Here is a 23,345-nt window from a genome sequence, read left to right on the forward strand (position 1 = left end):
ACTTCCGTTTGCTCACCTGGAAAAGGGGCATGGTACTGTCACCAATCCCAGAGTGGCCCTTGATGACAGCTTCTGCTGCCATTGCTTTTTTTTTTTTTTTTTTTGAGACAGGGTCTCATTCTGTCACCCAGACTGGAGTACAGTGGCGAGATCTCCACTTACTGCAACCTCCACCCCCCAGTTTCAAGCCATGCTCCTGCCTCAGCCTCCCGAGTAGCTGGGATTACAGGTACATGCCACCATGCCTGGCTAATTTTTGTTTTTTTGTTTTGTTTTGTTTTTTGAGATGGAGTCTTGCTCTGTCACTCTGTTGCCCAGGCTGGAGGGCAGTGGCATGATCTCGGCTCACTGCAAGCTCCACCTCCTGGGTTCATGCCATTCTCCTGCCTCAGCCTCCCGAGTAGCTGTGACTACAGTTGCCTGCTACCACACCCGGCTAATTTTTTGTATTTTTAGTAGAGACGGCGTTTCACCGTGTTAGCCGGGATGGTCTCGATCTCCTGACCTCGTGATCCGCCCGCCTCGGCCTCCCAAAGTGCTGGAATTACAGGTGTGAGCCACCACGCCCAGCCTAATTTTCGTATTTTTAGTAGAGATGGGGTTTCACCATGTTGGCCAGGCTGGTGTTGAACTCTTGACCTCAAATGACCCACCTGCCTCGGCCTCCCAAAGTGCTGGGATTACAGGAGAGAGCCACCGCACCCGACCTGCCATTGCTATTATCACTGGGCTACCTGGTTGATATACACACCGTGGCCCTCTGAGTTAGGGGCTGAGAGCTTGCCCTGGGATGGGCACAGTGCCGCCTCCAGGCTTTGCCACTGGGGCTCCCTCTGCCTGGAGCATCTGCCCCTCCTCGACAGCCTCCTCCCCAAGATGGGCTCTTGCTGTCAAGCCCTTCTCAACTCAAATGTCACCCCCTCAGAGAGGCCTCCCCTCCTCTCCTGGGCCAAGCAGCCCCATCTCCGTCACCAGCCCTTGCTAGATTTTTCTTTCTACCACTTGGTGTTCTCTGAAATGGTCTTGGCCTATTTTCCAAACCTTCCCCATGACTCTGTGGGCTCCACGAGGGTCGAGAGGGATACCCAAGCCTGGCACACAGTAGGCACCCAATAAATACAGGAATGAAAGGTCTGCCGCTGCCCCAGGTGGGGTTTTAATTCCTTCCCCACCAATCCAGTTGCTGGGAGGTCAGGCTTTGGAGGCAGACAGGCCCAGAGACGCCTAGAGACCTGCCCAGGGTCACACAGCCACGTGCTCCAGCTGGGAGCTCTGTGGCTGCCCTTGAGGAGGGAGGGTGGTGGGGGCGAGTTCGAGGGTTGGGGGGGCGAGTTCCAGGGTTGGGCAGGCCTAGGGCAAGATTGCTCACCCCCTCCTCCCGCACTGCTGCTGGGGAACCCACCATTAGCCACGCGGGCCTGGCCCAGCAGGGGAGAGGGGCAGTAGGGGAGCGTGGGGAACATGGGGAGCGCGCGGAGCGTAGGGACCGCCCCTCCCCGGGACCAGGATCTGAGACAGGGGTGTAGGAGGGAAGAGGAGGGAGAAGAGGAGAGAATGGAGGAGGAAGCGGAGGGACAAAGCGGGAGGCAGCAGAGGGGAGGGAAGGGAAGGAGAGGGAAGGAGAGGGGAGGGGAGGAGGTACCCGGGTGGAGGGGACCCGGTGTAGGGGCAGGGAGGAAGGAGGGGAGAGGTGGGGGAAGGGGGCAGAGGGGGCGGAGGTGGAGGGAGAGGGAGAGGGAGAGGGAGAGGGAGAGGGAGGGGGCGGAGAAGGGCCGGGCTGTCAGGCCTGGCAGGCGCCCAGCAACTGGGGACGGGGTAAGGGGGGCCTAGGAGGGGGTGGGCCTGGGTGGGTGGGAGAGGTTTGCAAGGGGAGGTCAGCGGCGGGGGCGGGAGCGGGGATGGTAGGGAGGGAGGCGCCAATCAAGAGATCCAGGGAAGGTTAGGGAACCCAAGCTGGCGACTTTGAAGGACAGAGGGAGAAGCCCAGGGATCGCAGAAAGAGGGAGACGAGACCATCAGAGACCCCCGAGGCAGAGGGGGCCAGACGAGGGAGATTGTTGGATAATCTGTTTCAAACCTGAGTTCTATTTGCTTCATATTAGGGGTCTGTCCCTTTTCCCCAAGTCCCTAGGGATCCTATGTAGAAGCTGTTCTCGTTAAGCACCAGTTCTGTCCATTCTCCAGTACTAGCTCGGAAGTGGGTTTCATATTCGACTTAACAATTTAAATGAATGGAAATATTTTTTTAAAGGCAGTGGGGACTCGGAGAAGGAGGGGGACAAAGACAGACATTACCCAGGAGAGAAAGTCAGAGGGGAACCCTAGGCCCTCAGAGGGGAAACCACGCAGGGGTGGTTGCAGCTCCCTTCTCTAGTTTTTAATTTAATTTTAAATTGTATTTTATTTTTTAGAGATTGGGGTCTCACTGTGTTGCCCAGGCTGCTCTCAAACTCCTGGCCTCAAGTGATCCTTCCGCCTCAGCCTCTCAAAGTGCTGGGATTACAGCCATGAGCCATCTCGCCCAGCAGAGCTTTTTGTGTTTTGTTACTGCTTTGAGACAAGGTCTCACTCTGTCGCCCAGGCTGGGGTGTAGTGGCATGATCACGGCTCCCTGCAAGGCTCAAGCACTCCTCCCACCTCAGCCTCCCAAGTAGCTGAGACCCCAGTCTTCATTACCATACCTGGCTCATTTTTTTTTTTTTTTTTTTTTTTGAGACGGAGTCTCGTTCTGTCGCCCAGGCTGGAGTGCAGTGGCGCGATCTTGGCTCACTGCAAGCTCCGCCTCCCGGGTTCACGCCATTCTCCTGCCTCAGCCTCCCGAGTAGCTGGGACTACAGGCGCCCACAACCGTGCCCGGCTAATTTTTTGTATTTTTAGTAGAGACGGGGTTTCACCGTGGTCTCGATCTCCTGACCTTGTGATCCGCCCGCCTCGGCCTCCCAAAGTGCTGGGATTACAGGCGTGAGCCACCGCGCCCAGCCGCCTGGCTCATATTTTGAGTTTTTGTAGAGATTGGGTCTTGCTATATTACCCAAGCTGGTCTCCAACGCCTGGCCTCAAGCAATCTTCCAGCCTCGGCCTCCCGAAGTGCTGGGATTATAGGCATGAACCATGGCACCTGGCGCCTTCTGCAGTTTTTTTTTTTTTGTTTTGTTTTTTGTTTTTTGAGATGGTCTGGAACTCCTGACCTCGTGATCCGCCCGTCTCAGCCTCCCAAAGTGCTGGGATTACAGGCTTGAGCCACCGCGCCACGCCTGGCCTCTGCAGTTTTTAATACCAGTCAAAACATCTAAGTGGGACCTGGGTCGTGGCTCACACCTGTAATCCCAGCAGTTTGGGAGGCCAAGAAAAGCAGATCATTTGAGGTCAGGAGTTTGAGACCAGCCTGGCCAACATGGTGAAACCCCATCTCTACTAAAAATACAAAAAAATTCGCCAGGCATGGCAGTGGGGGCCTGTAATCCCAGTTACTCATGAGGCTGAAGCAGGAGAATTGCTTGAACCCAGGTGGCAGAGGTTGCAGTGAGGTGAGATCACGCCACTGCACTCCAGCCTGGGTGACAGAGCAAGACTGCGTCTCAAAAACAAATAACAAAACAACAACATTAACAACAAAAATATAAAAAGTAGGCCGGGCGCGGTGGCTCAAGCCTGTAATCCCAGCACTTTGGGAGGCCAAGACGGGCGGATCACAAGGTCAGGAGATCGAGACCATCCTGGCTAACATGGTGAAACCCCGTCTCTACTAAAAATACAAAAAACTAGCCGGGCGAGGTGGTGGGCGCCTGTAGTCCCAGCTACTCAGGAGGCTGAGGCAGGAGAATGGCGTAAACCCGGGAGGCAGAGCTTGCAGTGAGCTGAGATCCGGCCACTGCACTCCAGCCTGGGCGACAGAGCGAGACTCCGTCTCAAAAAAAAAAAAAAAAAAAAAAAAAAAAAATATATATATATATATATAAAGTAGCCCAGGCGTGGGGGTGCATCCCTGTAATCTCAGCTACTTGGGAGGCTGGGGCAAGAGAATGGCTTGAGGCCGGGCGCGGTGGCTCAAGCCTGTAATCCCAGCACTTTGGGAGGCCGAGGCGGCCGGATCACAAGGTCAGGAGATCGAGACCACAGTGAAACCCCGTCTCTACTAAAAATACAAAAAATTAGCCGGGCGCGGTGGCGGGCGCCTGTAGTCCCAGCTACTCAGGAGGCTGAGGCAGGAGAATGGCGGGAACCCGGGAGGCGGAGCTTGCAGTGAGCCGAGATCGCGCCACTGCACTCCAGCCTGGGCAACAGCGTGAGACTCCGTCTCCAAAAAAAAAAAAAAAAAAAAAAAAAAAAAAAAAAAAAAAAAAAAAAGAGAATGGCTTGAACCCAGGTTGCAGTGAGCCGAGATCATGCCACTGCACTCCAGCCTGGGCCCCAGAGACTCCATCTCACCAGAAACAAACAAACAAAAAACAAAAAAAGAAATAAAACACCTAAGTGGCACAGGGGCCTCCTCGTGACTTCCTGCCTCAGTTTCCCCTTCAGCCTGCCCCCCTGGTGTCCGTGGAGTATCTCACTAATCACACATCTGTGTGTGCCGCCCCTTTTCTGCTGAAACATCACCCATGGCTCCCTATGCCCCAGCTCCTGGCCTGTAGGGCGGGCAGGATCCTACAGGGCTGGCCCACATCCACCCATCTCACAGGCTTCTCTGCCCTTTTCTGTTTTGAGAAGGAGTCTGACTCTGTCACCCAGCTGGAGTGCGGTGGCATGATTTCTGCTCACTGCAGCCTCCGCCTCCAGGGTTCAAGCGATTCTCCTTCCTCAGCTTCCTAAGTAGCTGGGATTACAAGTGTGCGCCACCACACCCAGCTAATTTTTGTCTTTTTAGTAGAGATGGGGTTTCACCATGTTGTCCAGGCTGGTCTCAAACTCCTGGCCCGACTTGGCCCTCCTGCCTCAGCCTCCCGAATTGCTGGGATTACAGGTGTGAGCCACCACACCCAGCCTTCACTGCCATTTTCTCATTGTGTTCCCTAATCACTGTACACCTACTGTGTGCCAGGCATGATTCTAGGCCCCAGGATCTATAGTAGCAACCCAAACGGACAAACTCTCTTCACCAAACCCGTATTAGAGTCGAGAAAAGCAGCGGACAAGGGAATATTTGTTGGAACAAATTGTGCGGAGTGAGAAATGCTGTGAAGATAAAGAAGGCAGGGAAAGCCGGGCAAGAAGGCAGGGAAAGCCGGGCGCGGTGGCTCACACCTGTCATCCCAGCACTTTGGGAGGCCGAGGTGGGTGGATCACTCGAGGTCAGGAGTTTGAGACCAGCCTGGCCAACATGGCAAGACCTTGTTCCTACAAAAAAAAAAAAAAATTAGCTGGCTGTGGTGGTGTGTACCTGTAGTCTTGGCTACTTAGGAGGCCAACATGGGAGGATCACCTGAGCCCAGGAGGTTGAGGCTGCAGTGAGCTATGATTGCACCACAGCCTGGACAACCAGGTGAGACTCTGTCTCAAAATAAAAATAAAGATAGCAGGAGAAAGTGATTGTGATGGGGATGACTGAACTAGGAACAGAGTGTTTCAGGCAGAGGGAAAGGCCCCACCTGGGACCATGTCTGAACACTTTCAGTTACAGAGAAGGTGCCAGGAAGGGTCAGACTGAGGCAGTGAACACGGGGTGGGGGCCGTGAGCCTCCAAGGTCAGCCCTGCCTCCACCAATCCTGCTGCACCCCAACTCTGCCTGGAATCAGCCATTCCTGTCTCTCAAGTCCTCCCTCCTCCCCCACCAGTCAGTGGGTCTAGAAACTTCTTTTTTTTTTTTTTTTTTTTTTTTGAGACGGAGTCTCGCTCTGCCGCCCAGGCTGGAGTGCAGTGGCCGGATCTCAGCTCACTGCAAGCTCCGCCTCCCGGGTTTTCACGATTCTCCTGCCTCAGCCTCCCGAGTAGCTGGGACCACAGGCGCTGCCACCTCGCCCGGCTAGTTTTTTGTATTTTTTAGTAGAGACGGGGTTTCACCGTGTTAGCCAGGATGGTCTCGATCTCCTGACCTCGTGATCCGCCCGTCTCGGCCTCCCAAAGTGCTGGGATTACAGGCGTGAGCCACCGCGCCCGGCCTGAAACTTCTTTCTATTAAACCAAATGGTTAAGATCCTGGCTGGGCGCAGTCGCTCACACGTGTAATCCCAGCACTTTGGGAGGCCGAGGCGGATGGATCACTTGAGGTCAGGAGTTCAAGACCAGCCTGGCCAACATGGTGAAACCCCATCTCTACTAAAAATACAAAATCGGCCAGGTGCGGTGGCTCAAGCCTGTAATCCCAGCACTTTGGGAGGCCGAGACGGGCGGATCATGAGGTCAGGAGATCAAGACCATCCTGGCTAACCCGGTGAAACCCCGTCTCTACTAAAAAATACAAAAAACTAGCCAGGCGAGGTGGCGGGCACCTGTAGTCCCAGCTACTCGGGAGGCTGAGGCAGGAGAATGGCGTAAACCCGGGAGGCGGAGCTTGCAGTGAGCTGAGATCTGGCCACTGCACTCCAGCCTGGGCGGCAGAGCGAGACTCCGTCTCAAAAAAAAACAAACAAAAAAACAAAATTAACCAGGCGCCATGGCGCGTGCCTGTAATCCCAGCTACTCGGGAGGCTGAGGCAGGAGAATAGCTTGAACCCGGGAGGCAGAGGTTGCAGTCAGCCACGATTGCACCACTGCACTCCAGCCTAGGCAACAAGAGCGAAACTCCGTCTCAGAAAACAACCAACCAACCAGATGATTAAGATCCTGAATTTCCTGCATTTGAATCCAGATTCCCCGACTCTGTGACCACTTAGAGCCTCAGTTTCCTTACCTGTAAAAATAGCCCTTCAGAGGCATTTGCAAGAATCCTTTGAGAGATCCAAGTTTCACTGCATCACTCTAGCATTGCTGGAGGCAGGATGGATGTTCAGGACATCACCGCCGGTATTACTGTTATCTTTATGATTTCTTTGCCTTCCTAATTAGTCTGGTTGCTCCTGGGGGGGTGGGGCAAAGAGGTCCCTGAGCAGACAGCAGGAGACTCAGCTACAGCCCTGACTTATTCCTGCCCTTGAGCAAATGTTCTGAGCTTCCGTGGGCCTCAGTTTTCCCATCTGCACAATGGGGAGAGAGCGGGATCATTTCTAGGTCCCTAATTCCACCAGCACTGCAGGTGCAGCTTTTATCTTCTCCCCCAAGACTGCCTGAAGGGCACACATAGGGACGGAGAAGGCTCAGCTGCAGACAATTCAGCCAGCACAGGCACCTGGCCGGCCTGACTGTGAATGTCTAATGCCTCTTAGCTTTAGCTCCTCTTCCCCCGCTCCTTTTCCTCCCCGGCTGGGGATGGGGAAGGGGGGTTCCGTAAGTCCTCCCACCCTCTGCCAGAGCCTGGCCCTTTGGGGTGTAGAGGTGGGGGGACTGGAGGATTTTAGACCCCGGAGTCCCCAGTCCCCATCCCTGTGGAGGGACGGGACAGGCCCTCCCCCGCCCCACACCTAGAGTCCTGCCACCTGGGCCTGCGGGATTCTCCTGCCTGCACTGAGAACCATTGTGTGGATGCGGGCAACTGAGGCCCAGCAGGCAGGGGACCTCCTCACCTGCTGGAAAGTCCCTCAGAATGGGGTAGGGGGGCTGGGAGAAGAGTGGGGTCGGAGAAGGGGAGAGCCTTGGAGAAGGGGCTTCCAGAGGAAACAGGGTGTTAGAGGGGGAGAGGTAACCAGAAAGGAGTATGGGCTCACCCCAGTCCTCTCTGCTCCCCTCTGGTCCTATGCAAGGAGCTGGGAGCATGCTGTGCCTCCTCTTCCCTTCCCTCCTTCCTGCTCCCCCTCCTCCTCCCTTCTCTCCCTCCTTCTCCCCCACCCTCCTATTCTTCTTCCCCTCCCTTCCTGCTTTCCCTCCTTTCTCCCTCCCCTCAGTTTTCTCCCCCACGCCCCTCCCTCTCCATCCTCTCCCTCCCCTTCCCTCCTCCCCTCCTCCTTTCCCTCTCCCCCTCCTCTCCCTACCCCCGCCTCCCCGCTGTTCTCTCCCCTCCCCTCCCCCTGCCCTCCCCCGTCCTCCGCCTCATTAGGCGCGGCCGCGGCGCGGGGCCCATTAGCGGATCAATTAGCCGAGGTCGCCCGCGGCGCAGTCGTTAAGCGCGGGGCGGCCGCGGCGGGAGGGGGCTCGAGCCCCCGCCTCCGCCCGCCCCGGCTTCCCGGCCCCGAGCACGCCCCCCAGGACGCCCCCTACCACCCGCCCCGCAGCGGGTCCCGGGACCCTCCCCAAACCCTGCGGGGCCCTGGGAGACCCCCAGATCGCAGGCCAGGCTGTGGCTGAGTAGGCAGGACCCCTTCTTCCGAGAAGACCCCTTGTGGGGTGTCGGGCTTGTGATCCCCCTCCCGAGGCACCCTTCTGCTGCCAGCAACATCCATATCAGTAATACTTACTACTGTTATTATTATTATTACTAGCTGACACTCGAGCCCTTGCAGAAGTTCTAATTCTCAGAACAATTTTCCAGAAATTGAGATCAGAGCGTGATTTCACTTGCCCCAAATCACCCCTAAGGGTCGGAGATGGGGAACCCCCCAATAAATGTACTGGCATTCCTGCAGTTCTTTCTGTGTGTAGATTTCACACAGAAAAATGCAACCCACACTCCCCGTTCCCTGTTCGCCCCCGCCTTGTCTTTCTCTATCGACACACCCGCTGACACGCCGTATATTTTACTTGTTTATCTGCTCACCCCAGCCAGGAGGGCGGGGCTTTCTGTCTTGTTCCCTGATGTGTCTCTGGGACGCAGGGTAGAGTCTCTATAAATGAATGAATGGGCCGGGCTGCGGTGTCTCTCGCCTGTAATCCCAGCACTTTGGGAGGCCGAGGCAGGCAGATCACCTGAGGTCAGGAGTTCGAGATCAGCCTGGCCAATATGGTGAAACCCCATCTCTACTAAAAATACAAAAAATTAGCAGGGTGTGGTGGTGGGTGCCTGTAATCCCACCTACTTGAGAGGCTGAGGCAGGAGAATCGCTTGAACCCGGGAGACAGAGGTTGCAGTGGGCAGAGATCATGCCAGTGCACTCCAGCCTGGGCGACAGAGCGAGACTTTGTCTCAAAAAACAACAGCAAAAATTAACCGAGCATGGTGGCATCCATCTGTAGTCCCAGCTACTTGGGTGGCTGAGGCAGGAGAACCCCTTGAACCCAGGAGGTGGGGGTTGAAGTGAGCCGAGATCGTGCCACTGCACTCCAGCCTGGGCAACAGAGCGACAGTCTGTCTCAAAAAAAAAAAAAAAAAAAAGAATGAATGCACCAGCCTCTGCTGTGAGCACTTTCCAGGGATTAAAATGGGGTCTTCCTAACAAGGATCTGTTCTGTAATTATACCCATTTTACAGATAGGGAAACTACGCCCCAGCGTGTTGAAGGCACTTGCCTGAATCAACCAGCTGTGAGAGGAAGAGCCAGGATTTAAACCCAGGCCGGACACTCCATGCGGAGGACCATCCTAGGACATCTGTGCCACATCTGTGACAGCTGCTGATGCCTTTCACACTCACAGTTTTTTTTGTTTTTGTTTTTGTTTTTTTTTGAGACGAAGTTTTGCTCTTGTTGCCCAGGCTGGAGTTCAAGGGCACGATCTTGGCTCACTTCAACCCCCACCTCCCGGGTTCAAGGGATTCTCCTTCCTCAGCCTCCCAAGTAGCTGGGATTACAGGCACACACCACCACGCCTGGCTAATTTTGTATTTTTAGTAGAGACAGGGTTTCCCCATGTTGGTCAGGCTGGTCTCGAACTCCCAACCTCAGGTGATCCGCCCACCTCGTTCTCCCAAAGTGCTGGGATTACAGGCGTGAGCCACCGCAACGGGCCTGTTTTTGTTTTTTAATCAGGACAGTGTCTCGTTCACTAGCCAGGCTGGAGTTCAGTGGCACGATCATGGCTCCTTGCAGCCTCAAACTCCTGAGCTCAAGCAATCCTCCCGCCTCAGCCTTCGGAGTGGCTGGGACTACAGGCGCACACCACCACACCTGGCTACGTTTTTGTATTTTTAGTAGAGATAGGGTTTCACCATGTTGTCCAGGCTGGTCTCGAACTCCTCGCCTTAAATGATCCTCCCACTTTGGCCTCCCAAAGTGCTCGGATTACAGGCATGAGCCACCGCACCCGGCCTTATTTTTATTTTTTGTAGAGATGAAGTCTTCGTATGTTGCCCAGGCTGGTCTTGAACTCCTGGGTTCAAGCGCTTCTCCAATGTCAGCCTCCCAAAGTGTTGGGATTACAGGTGTGTGCCAGTGTGTCTGGCTGGTCTCAGGGTCTTTGTATGGGAACTGGGGCAGGGATGTTGAGAAACCCCATCCTGCTTTTGGTGGGTGAGAGTCAGAGGAGGCCTTCAGAAAAGTGACTTCTAGGCAGTCTCGGAGAATTAGAATGCCTGGGGAGGGGGCCGGGCGCGGTGGCTCAAGCCTGTAATCCCAGCACTTTGGGAGGCCGAGATGGGCGGATCACGAGGTCAGGAGATCGAGACCATCCTGGCTAACACGGTGAAACCCCGTCTCTACTAAGAAATACAAAAAAAAATAGCCGGGCGAGGTGGCAGCGCCTGTAGTCCCAGCTACTCGGGAGGCTGAGGCCGGAGAATGGCGTGAACCCGGGAGGCGGAGCTTGCAGTGAGCTGAGATCTGGCCACTGCACTCCAGCCTGGGCTACAGAGCGAGACTCCAGACTCTGTCTCAAAAAAAAAAAAGAATGCCTGGGGAGGGGAAATTAGACAACCCTGTTCCAGGCAGAGGGAACAGCATGTGAAAAGGCCTCAAGGCAAGGGATAGCAAGATGTTCCACCTTGGCTGCAGCCTGTTGAGTAGGAATGAAAGATGGGTAGGGTCTCCTGGGCCGAGGTGAAGAATTTAGGATTTGTTCAAGGGCAGTGAGAGCCAAAGATAATCTTTTCTTTCTTTTTTGAGACAGAATCTCACTCTGTCAACCACGCTGGAGTGCAGTGGCATGATCATAGTTCACTATAGCCTTGACCTCCAGGGCTCAAGCAATCCTCCCCACTCAGCCTCCCAAGTAGCTCGGACCACAGGTGCACACCACCATGCCCGGCTAATTCTTGTATTTTTGCAGATAGGGTCTCACTGTGTTGCTCAGACCAGTCTTGAACTCCCAGCCTCAAGTGATTCTCTCACCTTGGCCTCCCAAAGTGCTGGGATTACAAGTGTGAGCCACCAGGAGCAGCCTGTTTTTTTTTTTTGTTTGTTTGTTTTTTTGAGACGGAGTCTTGCTCTGTCGCCCAGGCTGGAGTGCAGTGGCCGGATCTCAGCTCACTGCAAGCTCCGCCTCCCAGGTTCACGCCATTCTCCTGCCTCAGCCTCCCGAGTAGCTGGGACTACAGGCGCCCGCCACTGCGCCTGGCTAGTTTTTTGTATTTTTTAGTAGAGATGGGGTTTCACCGTGTTAGCCAGTCTCGATCTCCTGACCTCGTGATCCGCCCGTCTCAGCCTCCCAAAGTGCTGGGATTACAGGCTTGAGCCACCGTGCCCGGCCCAGCCTGTCTTTTTTCACGGCTGTGTAGTATTCCACTGTGAGACCATGTCACAACCTACCTATTTGATTGGGGGCAATTATGACAAATCACAGCAGCTCTGAACACTCTTGTTCAGGTTTTTTTTTTTTTTTGAGACAGAGTCTCACTGTCACCCAGGTTGGAGCACAGTGGCGCAATCTCAGCTCACTACAACCTCCGCCTCAGTGGGTTCAAGCGATTCTCCTGCCTGAGCCTCCTGAGTAGCTGGGACTACAGGGCTGCCATCACACCTGACTACTTTTTGTATTTTTAGTAGAGATGGGGTTTCACCATGTTGGCCAGGCTGGTCTGGAACTCCTGGCCTCAAGTGATCCGCCTGCCTCGGCCTCCCAAAGTGTTGGAATGACAGGCGTGAGCCACCGCACCTGCTAGGAACTCTTGATGTTCTAGGAGGGTGTCTCACATTGGAAGGAACCCCATCCTCCCCCGGGGGCAGCCACGACACAGAGGCAGGGACACAGCACTGAACCTTCTCACATCTTTATTTGAAAGGCACAGCTAAGCCCACCCTTGATACAGCATTTTCCACTTCTCTCTGTAGAGATCAAACGACTGAACACAAGATAAGCTGACTATATACAGACACAGGTGTGGGTGTTGCTTTTTTTTTTAAAAACATTTTTGTCTTTTTTTTTTTTAATATCCCCTTTCTTAAAAGACAAGCTAGTATACTGGAAAAAGAAAAAAATAATAATAAAATAAAAACCAAGACAACTTTAGTACCCTCATCTTTATTTGGGAAGGGGAGGGGGAATCCTGGGTCGCCCACCCTCACCCTGCTCCTCCCAGCACAGCTAAGCTCGTCCCTCGTGCCCCCTCTTTTGTGGGCAATGGGAGAGGACCAGGTGGGCGTGGAGGCGTCTGGAACTAGCAGAGGTGGTGAGTGGGGCAGGAAGTGGAGGTGGGAGCAGACCTGGGACCCCGGGTCGGGGGAGACTCGGGGTGCCCAGGATGGGAAAGGGGCAGCTAGCATTGCGTGCATGCAGTACCAGGGTGAGAGCGCAGTGGCGTGTGCCCCGAGGGGCCCGGGCAGACTGTCAGTTACACGTGTTCAAAACAGGGGAATGGCCAGGGGTTCTGGGCTTCTCGAGGTCTTGCTCCCTTGGGACCTGGTCTCCCATCTGACCCTCCAGGCCTCAGCTTGCCTCACATGTCAGGGCAGGTATCCACCTATCCAGGCTGCAGGGGAGGAGGAGGGAGGCCGGGACTGGGGTAGGAAGAAAGCTAGAGGTGGCCTGCAAGTCGGACTGGGGCCTCCGCAGGCAGCCGCCATAAATACTATGGGAGTTTAGCCAATCCCGAGCTCCACTGTGTCTTGTGCTAAACATTCTTTCTCTCCGTGCCTCTGTCTCCCCTCTGTCCCCCCTCCCACCCTCCCCGTCCCGGCCCCCTGCTAATCCGACTTCTCGCCGTCATCCTCCTGGTGGGTGTCACCGTCGTGCCCGTTCTTGTCTTCCTTGGAGAGGTGGGCCTGGGAACCCAGCGCGGACAGCGAGAGCAGGCCGGTGCCTGCACTGACCGCCGGCAGCGAAGGCGGCTGCAGCCCCACAGGCAGTGGGGTCAAGGGCAGGGCCAGGGCCTGCAGCTGGGACAGCTGGTGGGCTTGGAGCTGCTGCTGCAGGACGGGGGAGGGGAACGTTAGCTGCCTAGGGCCCACCTGTCCCCCGCCCACCCGCCCAGGTCCCCATACGTACTCGGATGATAGAGTTCAACTCAGGAGCGGTGACCTGCTTGGCCCTCTCGATGGCTCCCAAGACCTGCTGCTGGTGCTGGAAGGGGGTGAGGAGAGAGGAGAGGCAGTGATTCCTCCTGATCCTGACTGAGAGAGGAGGCGGTGGCTACCCTGGGGCCAGGAGGAGCCCCGCTACCAAGGGGGCCATCATGTCTGCTCCTCCCAGTGGTTTTCAACCCCATCAGAAAGCGCCTTCCCTCTCTCCAACTGCTTCCTTTCACCAAGCTCGTCTCTTCATCTGGCCAATGGAGATAAATGGAAAAGTGCAGAAAACGATTAAAAGGGTTTTGTGCCAAGTAGTTAGAAAACGGCCTTTGAGTGAGTCTGGGAGAAACCCCGGATCCTGACCTATCCTATGTCCGCAGCCATGTACAAAGACGTGAAAGACGTGAATATTTGTGCAGTACACAACCTGCCCAACTGTACAGGGATGTCCTGATCCTAGGAGCTCCAAGACTGTGCCCTGAGTCCGGCCAAATTGAGCCCTTCTCCTACCATGGCTGGAGAGGGCCCAATGAATTCTGGCAGAGCCAGCTGGGGAATGGGCCTAGGTTCAGGGCAGTTCCTCCCCCAGCTCTCCCCAAACACCTGACTCTGTGGCCAGCAGATGCTAGAATCTATCAATCTCCCTTTTTGCTTTGGCCACCAGGAAGCCTCCGTTCTGAAGAGTTCCAATTGCCCTTTTCTCTAGGGCTTTCATTGGGTCCTTCTAGACTTGTCCCTGGGCAAAGCAGGGCACCCAAAGGATCCTGAGATACAGCGATTAAAGAGGAAATTACAAATTTTTGACAGTAAACTTGGCAGGGACAGGAGATGGGCCTTACATGGCCCTGGGGAGGGGCAGCCTTGCATCCTGAGCCTCAGAACCCAAGAAAGGAGAAGAGAAGCTGGGCATCAGGTTCCTCTGGGTGTGTGTGCATGTGGTAGTGTGTGCTCAGGATCACATGTGCTTACGTGTAGCTGCACATTCCTGCGTGTGTGGCCCTGTGCTGTCTGCACACGCCGTGTATCCGTGTGTGTCTGCGTCTGTGTGTGTATCTCCCGTATGTTGATGTGCTCATACCTATCTATGTGGCTGTGTCCATGGGGGACCGCCCTGTGCTACCCCATCCCCGCAACACACCCTCTAGTCTTTGGTTCTGTGCCACCCGCAGGGCCTGAAGGATGTTCTCAAGAGGGTGAAAGGAGGAAGAGATGAGAAAAAAACATTCCTGGTGCAGTTTTGGCCCATCCGACATTTCTACCTATGACATGACTCACTCTAGCTGGGAATTCCAGAGCAGGGTGAGGCCCGGCCCCCACACCCCTGTACCCCTGGAGTGTCTCTGGCCCAGGGATTCTTCTGCATAGGCCAGCTCTGGTGCCCAGAGCCGGGGAGGTCCAGAGAGGGGAGGCATGTGCCCTGGGGCACCCAGCACGCCCCCCAAGATGGTTGCAGCAGACAGGGGCTGGGCAAGGGGAGGGCCCCCTGGCACCCCCTCCCTGAGGCCCTGGCTCTTACCTCTTGGGAGAGGTAGGGCAGGACCTGGGCACAAATCCCGTTCAGCCTTTTGACAATCTCCGCCTGGAACACACAGATGAAGTCAGCGTCAGTCCTGGATGGGTGGCAGGTGCAGGCCAGCCCCAGGAGGCCCGCACGGGGCCCAGCCCAGCCCTGCCACTTGCGGCTTCTCTCTAAGAGGGGCTAGGTCTGGCCAGGGTGGGATGAGCAAACCCGTGTTCGGGCCCAAGGGCAGCCAGTCAGTGGCAAAGGTGGGGCTGGAGACCGGCTGTCGCCTGCAGCTTGGAGTGCAGTAAATGCAGGATGAGGCCAGACTGCACATTCCTCGGCTACATTCCTCAGGGCTGGGCCACTCAGGCCCCTGGCAGATAGTGAGCGCTCGTGGGAATGTAGGGAGGGCTGGGGGCCACAGGTTGTGGGGAAGGTCTCCGCCTCTCCCGCCACCCCCAGAAAACACTCCAAGGGAGGCCTGAGAAAGAGGCGGTGGGGAGGAGAGTGGGAGCTTGGGAAGGGCTTAGGAGGTAACAGGATAACAGGGCTGGCTGGGTGCCCAGCCAAAGGCCGGCTGCTACCTGCCTGGGGGTGCCCAAGGGGGTGCTGGAGGCGGGGGGCAGAGGGGGAGGAGGGGGAAAGGAGAAGGAGGAGGAGGAGGAGATGGGCGTACCTGTTTGTGCATCTCGATGTTCAAACCGTAGGACATCTCATAGTACTGTATGGGGGAGAGAGAGAGGGAGCGGGAGATGAGGGCAGGGAAGGATGGGGGGGCATGGAGACAAAGAGATAAGGGAGTGGTAGAGACAGACAAAGGGGGGAGAGAGCAAGAGACAGCTGAGGGCAGGAAAGAAACGAGGCAGGTGGGAGGGAAAGAGCAGGAGGGAGAGACGCCCACACCCAGCGTCCCAGCCAGCCCGGGAGAGGGGCAAGGGGCCTGCTGGGGCTGCGGATGGAGACTGGAAGCACTTTAGGTCCCTAGCCCTGGCCTGGCTCCTCCCCCACTCCGTGTGCACCGCGAGAACACGCATTCCAGGGCTCCTAATCTTGTATCTTTCTATGATCTGTCTGCGGGTGGGCCCAGACTCCAGAGAAGTTTGCCTGCCTGGGTATAAACAGTGAGGGATAAACAAAGCCTGCTGGCTCTGGGGCCAGCAGCTACCCCTGCCCCAAGCCCCAGATCTCACCCTGCCCCTCCCCTGCTCTAAACCCTCCCATGGCTCCCCATCACCCCTGGGGGAGAAAACCAAGTTCATTCCCTGGCCTTCACATAGCTTCTCTGTCTCTGTCTGGTGAACTCCTACTCATCCTGCAAGACCCCAGCTGTGTGCCCCACTTCTCCATATAGTCTTCCTCAGGCAGGTCCTAGGTACCTCTATCTGCCCCCAGCCCTATCCTTCTGGCTGGGAGGGTTAGGGTCTGGCTCTGCCTCCCCCACAGTCTGGGAGATTTGGGTTCTGGGCTGAGACCCCAGCATCGCGGCTTGAGGGCCAGGCCAAGCGGGGTTAAGGGAGGGGATTTTTGATGCAGAAATTGCCACCTGGTGGTTACTAAACTGAGCAAGTGATTCTGGCAGCAGCAATGCAGTGTCACACCTCAGCCCCCCAAAATAAGCAGGGCTCAGACTCCCTCCCAGAGGCTTCCTCTTTTGAGCTCGGGCCCAAAGGGGTTAAGCGTGTGGACGCTGGGACCTTGGCGGTGGGGAGGGACCCGGCTGCTCCCCCACGTCAGTTCCTGGCTGTTGGCTTTCACAGCCGGTGAGCCTCCTCCTCCTCCCTCCTCCGCTGCCAAGGACAGCCGGGGGACCTGGCAGGGCCGGTCTGCAACCCGGCGGTTTGGCACCTAGGCCACTGCCTCGGCCAGCTGCCAGGCTAGCGAGGCAGGCTCAGCCCAGCAGGGGCCGGCTGAGTGGAGAACAGGCCCCGAGTCCTCGCGCTTCCCAGGGGAGGTGGCCGGGGTTTAGGGAGCAGCTGCCCGTGGTGGATGGGATGTGGGGGGCCTGTCCCCCACCCCCAACACTGGACCTAGGGGCGGAGTTACTTTACCATCACATAGTGACGTTGCATCTCCGACTTCTCACTGGCCAACTTGTCACATTCGAGCTTGAGGCTGAGGAGGCACAGGGGAGACGGGGTGGTTGGTGGCAGCTGGATAAGAGCCCCCCACCCTCCGTGATCCAGGGGAGGAAACTGAGGCTCCAAGGCCCCAAGACCCCTGTAAGGGAAAGATCAGCCAATTCTCAGAGGGTCATTTTTTTTTTTTTTAAATTGAGACGGGGGTCTCCCCATGTTGCCCAGGCTGGTCTCAAAAACTCCTGGGCTCAAGCAATCCTCCTGCCTCGACCTCCCAAACCTCTTGGGATTACAGATGTGAGCCACCCACCGTGCCTGGTCAATGAAACCATAAACTTTGATAGGGGCTGAGGACGTTGAATTGAGGGGCAGGGAAGCTGGTAACAGTTGAGCTCTCTGTGATGCTGGGGGGAGGGGAGAGCATCAGGGCCCCCGACTGTAAGAAGGGGTGATGAAACCACCTTTGCAGATCTCGTCGGGCGAAAATATCCAACATTATAGGAACAACTGAAGTTAGAGGACGCACAGCAATGCTGGCTCAGAGAGTTTCACGAGCCTTTACCTCTCACGATCCTGATGAGGCCCGCAATGTCACTGTCATGCTCCTTTTATAGATGACACAGTGGACACCCAGAGAGGGTGAGGAGCTGCCTCAAGGTCACACAGCCAAGCAACAGCCCAAGCTCTCAACCACAGGGGAAAATTTTCCAGACCCAAATAGAACGTACAAAGAGGCTGAGAGCGTCTGGGGCTGCGAGGCGGCTCCTAGCTGGACTTCCTACGGGGACCCTAGCTTCATGGGGGGCCTGGGCTTCCCGGGCAGACCCCTCAGCTCCCTCTTAGTCCTTCCTAACAGCCTTTTATCTTTAGCTGAGACAAAACACACCATTTCTCCCACTCCACCTGGCCAGTCCAGGAGGCTGACACCAGAGCTTCTTGTAGGCCCTCCCCGGAAGGAGGAGCTGTGGGACGTTTCTCAAAGCCCCCATGAGGGCGTCGTGGCCGGAGGGAAGAGAGCAGGCAGGAGGGCCTCCCAGTCCAGGAAAAGAACTGGTGATGGTGGTGGGGGAGGTGTCCTTTAACCTATTTAAATCCAATCCAGCACAGGCGCCCTGCGGACCTGGCTGTGGCTTACCTGTTTCTACCATCCCTGCCCCCTCTCGGACTGGATTCAAAGCTCAGCCCTGCGTCTTCCCTGCTGTGTGACTCTAGGCAAACTCCACTACCTCTCTGGGCTTCACTTCCTCCTCTGTGAGGTAACACTAACCTCGCAGGGTGTGGTAGAGAAGAGTCAATGAATTCAGACAAGGAAAGTTCTACAACAGTACCTGGCATACAGTAAGCATCCTATAAATGCACGTGGATCTTAGGATACCCCAAGAGCTTGGCATTTTGCTCCACCAGAGACAAGTGTGCCGGGTTGAGGATGCTTTGGCCGCCACCAACTTTTCTCTAGGTTTCTTTTAAAACGTGCATTTGTTGCTACCATTAAAAAAAAAAAAAAAAAAGAATTGGGGCAGGGTGCAGTGGCTCACGCCTGTAATCCTAACACTTTGGGAGGCCGAGGCAGGTGGTTCACTTGAGGTCAGGAGTTCGAGACCAGCCTGGCCAACATAAAGAAAGCCCATCTAGGCCGGGCGCGGTGGCTCACGCCTGTAATCCCAGCACTTTGGGAGGCCGAGGCGGGCGGATCACAAGGTCAGGAGATTGAGACCACGGTGAAACCCCGTCTCTACTAAAAATACAAAAAATTAGCCGGGCGCGGTTGTGGGCGCCTGTAGTCCCAGCTACTCGGGAGGCTGAGGCAGGAGAATGGCGTGAACCCGGGAGGCGGAGCTTGCAGTGAGCCGAGATCGCGCCACTGCACTCCAGCCTGGGAGACAGAGCGAGACTCCGTCTCAAAAAAAAAAAAAAAGCCCATCTCCACTGCAAATACAAAAATTAGCCAGGTGTGGTGGTGCACGCCTGTAATCCCAGCTACTTGGGAGGCTGAAACAGGAGATTCGCTTGAACCCAGGAGGTGGAAGTTGCAGTGTGCCGAGATCGCGCCACTGCACTCCAGCCTGGTGACAGAGCAAGACTCCGTCTCAAAACAAAACAACAACAAAAACAACAAAAACAGTTTCACTTCAAACCCTGGATTTCTGGTCTTTCTTGAAAAATAGGGTGATCCGGCCACCCAGTGGCTGTTATACCTCGAACATCTGGTGCGTGCCTTGTATGGCAGGGACCCTCGTTGGGTAGCAGGAAGCGCAGGCCCAGCGGATGGAGACCCCAAAGCTCAGAGAGGGCTTCCGGCTTAGCAGAGGTCACACAGCACTGTGACCGCCATCTGATCCCTTCCCTGTGGAATCAGGTCAGCCCCAGGGCTCACCAGGCGGTCTCTAACCCTTCACATCGAGGGACCCGAACAAAAGCTCTGGGGCCTGCGTGGAAAGCCGACTCTAGCGCCTTCGACCGTCAGTGTCTCAGTTTGCCCATCTTGAGAATGGGTACGACAGTCGGACAACAAGAAAGATGAAGCTTGAGGAGGCATGTATGGTCTTTAGCACACAGGGAGCACCCAAAAAGGTTGGATATTTGCAATAGCAACAACAAAATTGAGATTCCCCTTTCTACTTGGAGGGAATCCAGGATCCTTCCAGGAACATTTCTGGGGTGGGCACACTTCAGTTTGGAGAGGGCCCCAAGGCCAAACGGGGGTTTGAGCGTAGCCTGACTTCCTCCAGATTCCCAGGCCCGGCGTGCCCCTCCAGAGTAGGGCAGGTGAAAATCTGTATCCTTAAACCTTAAACCAGGAGAGAGACCTGGTGCAAACCTCAGCCTTGCCACTTCCTCAACGCTACGGACATCCCCGAGGAAATAACCTCTCTGGGCTTAAGTTTCTTCTTCTTTTTTTTTTTTTTTGTTTTTTTTCGGACACCGAGTCTCTCTCTGTTACCCAGGCTGGAGTGTGGTGGTTCGATTTCTGCTCACTGCAACCTCCGCCTCCCGGGTTCAAGCAAGTTTCCTGCCTCAGCCACCCAAGTAGCTGGGATTACAGGCGTCTGCCACCACACCCGGCTAATTTTGTATTTTTAGTAGAGACGGGGTTTCGCCATGTTGGCCAGGCTGGTCTCGAACTCCTGACCTCAAGTGATCCACCCGCCTCAGCCTCCCAAAGTGCTGGGGTTACAGGCGTGAGCCACCGGTGGCACCCGGCCTGGGATTAAATTTCTTTAAGTGTAAAAGGACTAAATAGTTCCTTCCCCTTAGATACCACAGCATGGCAAGCTCTTCAGAAACGCCAGGAGATTTCTGAAAGAAGCACCTGGGAGAATCTGACTGATGCTGGGAACCCTTTCTCCAAAACTGGGCAAAGAGAGATGACCAGGCTGCAAAATGTTTGTTTTGGGGGTTGGGGGGACGGCGAGTCTGTGCCCTAACTCCAATTGTCTTTTATCCAAGGGGGGACTTGGGGGGATTGGGTAGGAGGGAGGGGCTCTGAAGCCACACAGCTGAGTCTTTGGGCAAATTATTTAACTTATTTTGTGCCTCAGTTTTGTCCTCCACAGAATGCAGCTGTTTAAAAAAAATGAATTCCCTATTTGTCAAGTATTAGGTCAGAGTCTAGCATACATTATTTTCCCAATCTCCCCTCCAGGCCTCAGCCTTGCCATCTGCGCAGAAGAAATGGGGTGGGGGGCTCACCTTCTCGGGACGCAGGGACCCTCGGCCCCCCAGCTCACCTGTGATACTGAGCTTGCAGTAGCTGAAATTCGTCTTTGATGCGGTCGCAGGAGTCCGAGGTGGTGAATTTGAGTTGCTGGGGTAGGTGCGAAGAGCCCTGTGGGGAAGGGGCGGCCCGGGTCAGGCCCTGGCTTGGGCTGGACCCCCCTCGAGGGCCAGCCGGGAGGGAGCGGCCGCGCAGCTGCGGCGCCCCCCCTCCTGCCCCACTTCCTGGGCCCGTGTTTACGGCCCCTGGCGCGGCCCCCACCCGCGCTTCCTGCCCCCCGCCTCTCCCGGGGGAAGCCGAGAGGGTGGGTGCGCCCGGAGCCGCCCCGACCCCCGCCACCTCCAAGCAGTGGGGGTGCGTTTTAAGGCCTGCCCTAGATGGGGGGCAGGGTGCGCCCTCTACCGCCCCTCCAAAGCGCCGGGAGGGAGTGCACATCCGAGGGGGGTGGATACGCACCCTAGGGAGCCCCCTCCCCAAGTTGGGGGGCAGCGAGTCCTCCCAGCAAAGCCCTCTTGGGGGAGGGGTCTCTCGGCGCCCGAAATCTTCCCGGGGGGCCCACCCCAGATTCCCAGCGCCCTTCCTCGGGGACGCGCTCTTCCGGGAGGGGTGCGCCTCGGATCGCCCCCCCACCACAGGCCCCCAAAGGATCCCCGCGCTAGAGGTGCCTGGCGGGGCTCCCGGAGCGCCCCAGGCCCGAGGCCAAGGCCGTCCGAGGCCCTGCCTGTCCCGGCGAGGGGGGGGGGCGCCAAGCCGGGAGCTGGGACGGGGGGGCTCGGGGCCCGGAAGCTGGGGTGGATCGGGAACTGGGGGGTGTCCGGGGGCCGGCGGCAGGAGGGGGGTCGCGCCGGGCTTGGAGCTGGAGAGGGAAGACAGGGCCGGGGAGTTGGGGGGGGTGCCGGGCCGGAGGCACCGGGCCTGGGGGTGGGGGGCGCGGGGCCGGGAGCCGGGGGTGGGGAGCGCAGGGCCGGGATCCGGGGTGGGGGCGCCTGCCGGACGGACCCCGCTTACCGAATGCCTGCTTTGTGGAAACATCATGTCAGTCGCGGCAGGGGGCGCGGGCTGCGCCCCGGCTGTGCGCCCCGGCTCGGGCTGCTGGGGGCGCCGGGCGGCCGCGCCTTTGTCCCGGCGCCGATCGGCAGCTCCCGGGGCCGCCGCCGCCTCCCGCGCCGGGCCTCGCCCGCTTCCTGCGCCCCCTCCCCGCGCGCCCGGCCCCGGCGCGCCCCGGGCCCCGCTTCCTGCGCGCCCGGCGCCCCTCCCCGCCCCTCCCCGCCGCCCGCCTCCCCGCTCCCCGGCCCCACCGCTATTGTCTAATGGCGGCGACGCCGGCAGTGGCCGCGGCTCGGCTGATGCAGAGGCTCCGGCTCCACCTGCCGCCGCCGCCCGTGCCCCGTGCGCGCCGCCGAGGGGGGGGAGGCGCGCGCCCGGGGAGGCCTGCGGATCCCCACCCCGGCCCGCCTCCCCAGGGCCCGCCCGCCGCGGTGACCTTGGGCCCCGCCCGCCCCCGCCCCGGGCCGCGGCCCCCGCCACCCCCCCCAACCCGGCAGCAGGCCGGGCCTCGGTTTCCCCATCTGTCAAAGAAAAGGGACCCGGCTGCCCGCGTCGAAGCCGCCAGCCCTGCCGTGGCACGACCTGGACGCGTGCCACGGACGTGCTCTGTGACCTTGGCTCTGGCTGGGCGGTGGTTCTCGCTGAGCCTCAGTTTCCTTTTCTGCAGAAAGGCAGCGGTAATGCCGCCTTTCTCAGGGAAGCCATTCTTGCGACACATTTATAGAACGCCTACTGTGTGCCAGGGCCTGCTGCTCCAGGGCCCTGTGGTGGGGGCGGGGGTGGGGGGTCCCTGCTCTGGTGGTGGTGCCTGGAGACAGACAGAGACAAATTAACAAGCTGAATTCCCAGCAGGTCAGATGGTGGGGACGGTTCTGCAGAAAAACCAGCCGGGAGGATGGCAGGGTAGGAAGATGCAAAGTTAAACAGGTGGCAGGGAGGATCAGAGAGAGCTTCCTCCGCCCCTAAAACGACCCAAAGAAGGAGAGAGAACAGGGGGATGGGGTACAGAGGTACTCAGAGGCAGGACCAGCAGGTGTAAAGGCCCTGGGGCAGGACTGTGCCTGGCATCAGGGTGCCAGGGCGGAGGTCAGGAAGGCCGGAGGGAGGCAGGGCCTGGGGCTTCATGCATTTGCCCAGGCCCCCCCACTCCTCAGCAGGGCTTGTGCTTGGGTTAATATTTAGTGCTGCATTTTGAGATTCCTAATCATTTTTGAACAAGGGGCCTTTCAGTTTTCTTTTGCACTGGGCCCTGCTAACTCTGTAGCTGGTGAAGCAGGCCAGTCCAGCAAGGACTTGTGGGCCATGGGGAGGACTTGGGTTTTTGGGTGAGTGAAGTGGGAGCCCTGGAAGGCTGTGGGAGGAGGAGGGATGGGACCTGGTGGTTTGTTTTTTGTTTGCTTTTGAGACGGAGTTTCACTCTTGTTGCCCAGGCTGGAATGCAATGGCACGATCCCAGCTCGCTACATCCTCTGCCTCCCGTGTTCAAGTGATTCTCCTGCCTCAGCCTCCCGAGTAGCTGGGATTACAGGCACGTGCTACCACGCCCGGCTAATTTTGTATTTTTAGTAGAGACGAGAGTTCTCCATGTCGGTCAGGCTGGTCTTGAACTCCCGACCTCAGGTGATCCACCTGCCTCGGCCTCCCAAAGTGCTGGGATTACAGGCGTGAGCCACCTTGCCCAGCTGTTTGTTTTTGAGATGGAGTCTCACTCTGTTGCCCA

General features: G+C 57.2%; 1 protein-coding gene across 4 annotated transcripts; it reads right to left on the reverse strand.

The window, feature by feature from the left end:
* Window positions 1–12,031: 12,031 nt before the first annotated feature.
* On the reverse strand, window positions 12,032–22,356 carry TLE5 (TLE family member 5, transcriptional modulator). Of its 4 annotated transcripts, none has more exons than XM_074025308.1 (7): window positions 22,116–22,356; window positions 20,592–20,689; window positions 16,837–16,900; window positions 15,465–15,509; window positions 14,801–14,863; window positions 13,262–13,336; window positions 12,032–13,182 (listed from the first exon to the last, which is right to left on the reverse strand). In XM_074025308.1, the coding sequence occupies exons 1-7, from the start codon at window positions 22,341–22,343 to the stop codon at window positions 12,961–12,963; spliced, it is 795 nt and encodes a 264-aa protein (XP_073881409.1). In that variant the 5' UTR covers window positions 22,344–22,356; the 3' UTR covers window positions 12,032–12,960. The 4 variants fall into 4 exon arrangements, with proteins under 4 accessions (XP_073881409.1, XP_045236974.1, XP_045236973.1 ...); XM_045381039.2 differs by lacking the exon at window positions 22,116–22,356 and adding an exon at window positions 21,587–21,976 and having other exon boundaries at window positions 12,032–13,179; XM_045381038.2 differs by lacking the exon at window positions 22,116–22,356 and adding an exon at window positions 21,587–21,976.
* Window positions 22,357–23,345: the final 989 nt, after the last annotated feature.

The sequence above is a fragment of the Macaca fascicularis genome, chromosome 19 (assembly GCF_037993035.2).
Source record: "Macaca fascicularis isolate 582-1 chromosome 19, T2T-MFA8v1.1".
NCBI classification, from domain to species: Eukaryota; Metazoa; Chordata; class Mammalia; order Primates; family Cercopithecidae; genus Macaca; species Macaca fascicularis.

Bases quoted from the DNA above. Each gene is read 5' to 3' on its own strand.
- TLE5 (XM_074025308.1), bottom strand. From the start codon at position 22,343: ATGTGTCGCAAGAATGGCTTCCCTGAGAAAGGCGGCATTACCGCTGCC. The intron at 16,901-20,591 runs GTGAGCTGGGGG...GTGCCTCCTCAG, and splicing joins CTGCAAGCTCAGTATCACAG to CCTCAAGCTCGAATGTGACA. The intron at 14,864-15,464 runs GTACGCCCATCT...TGTGTGTTCCAG, and splicing joins ACATCGAGATGCACAAACAG to GCGGAGATTGTCAAAAGGCT.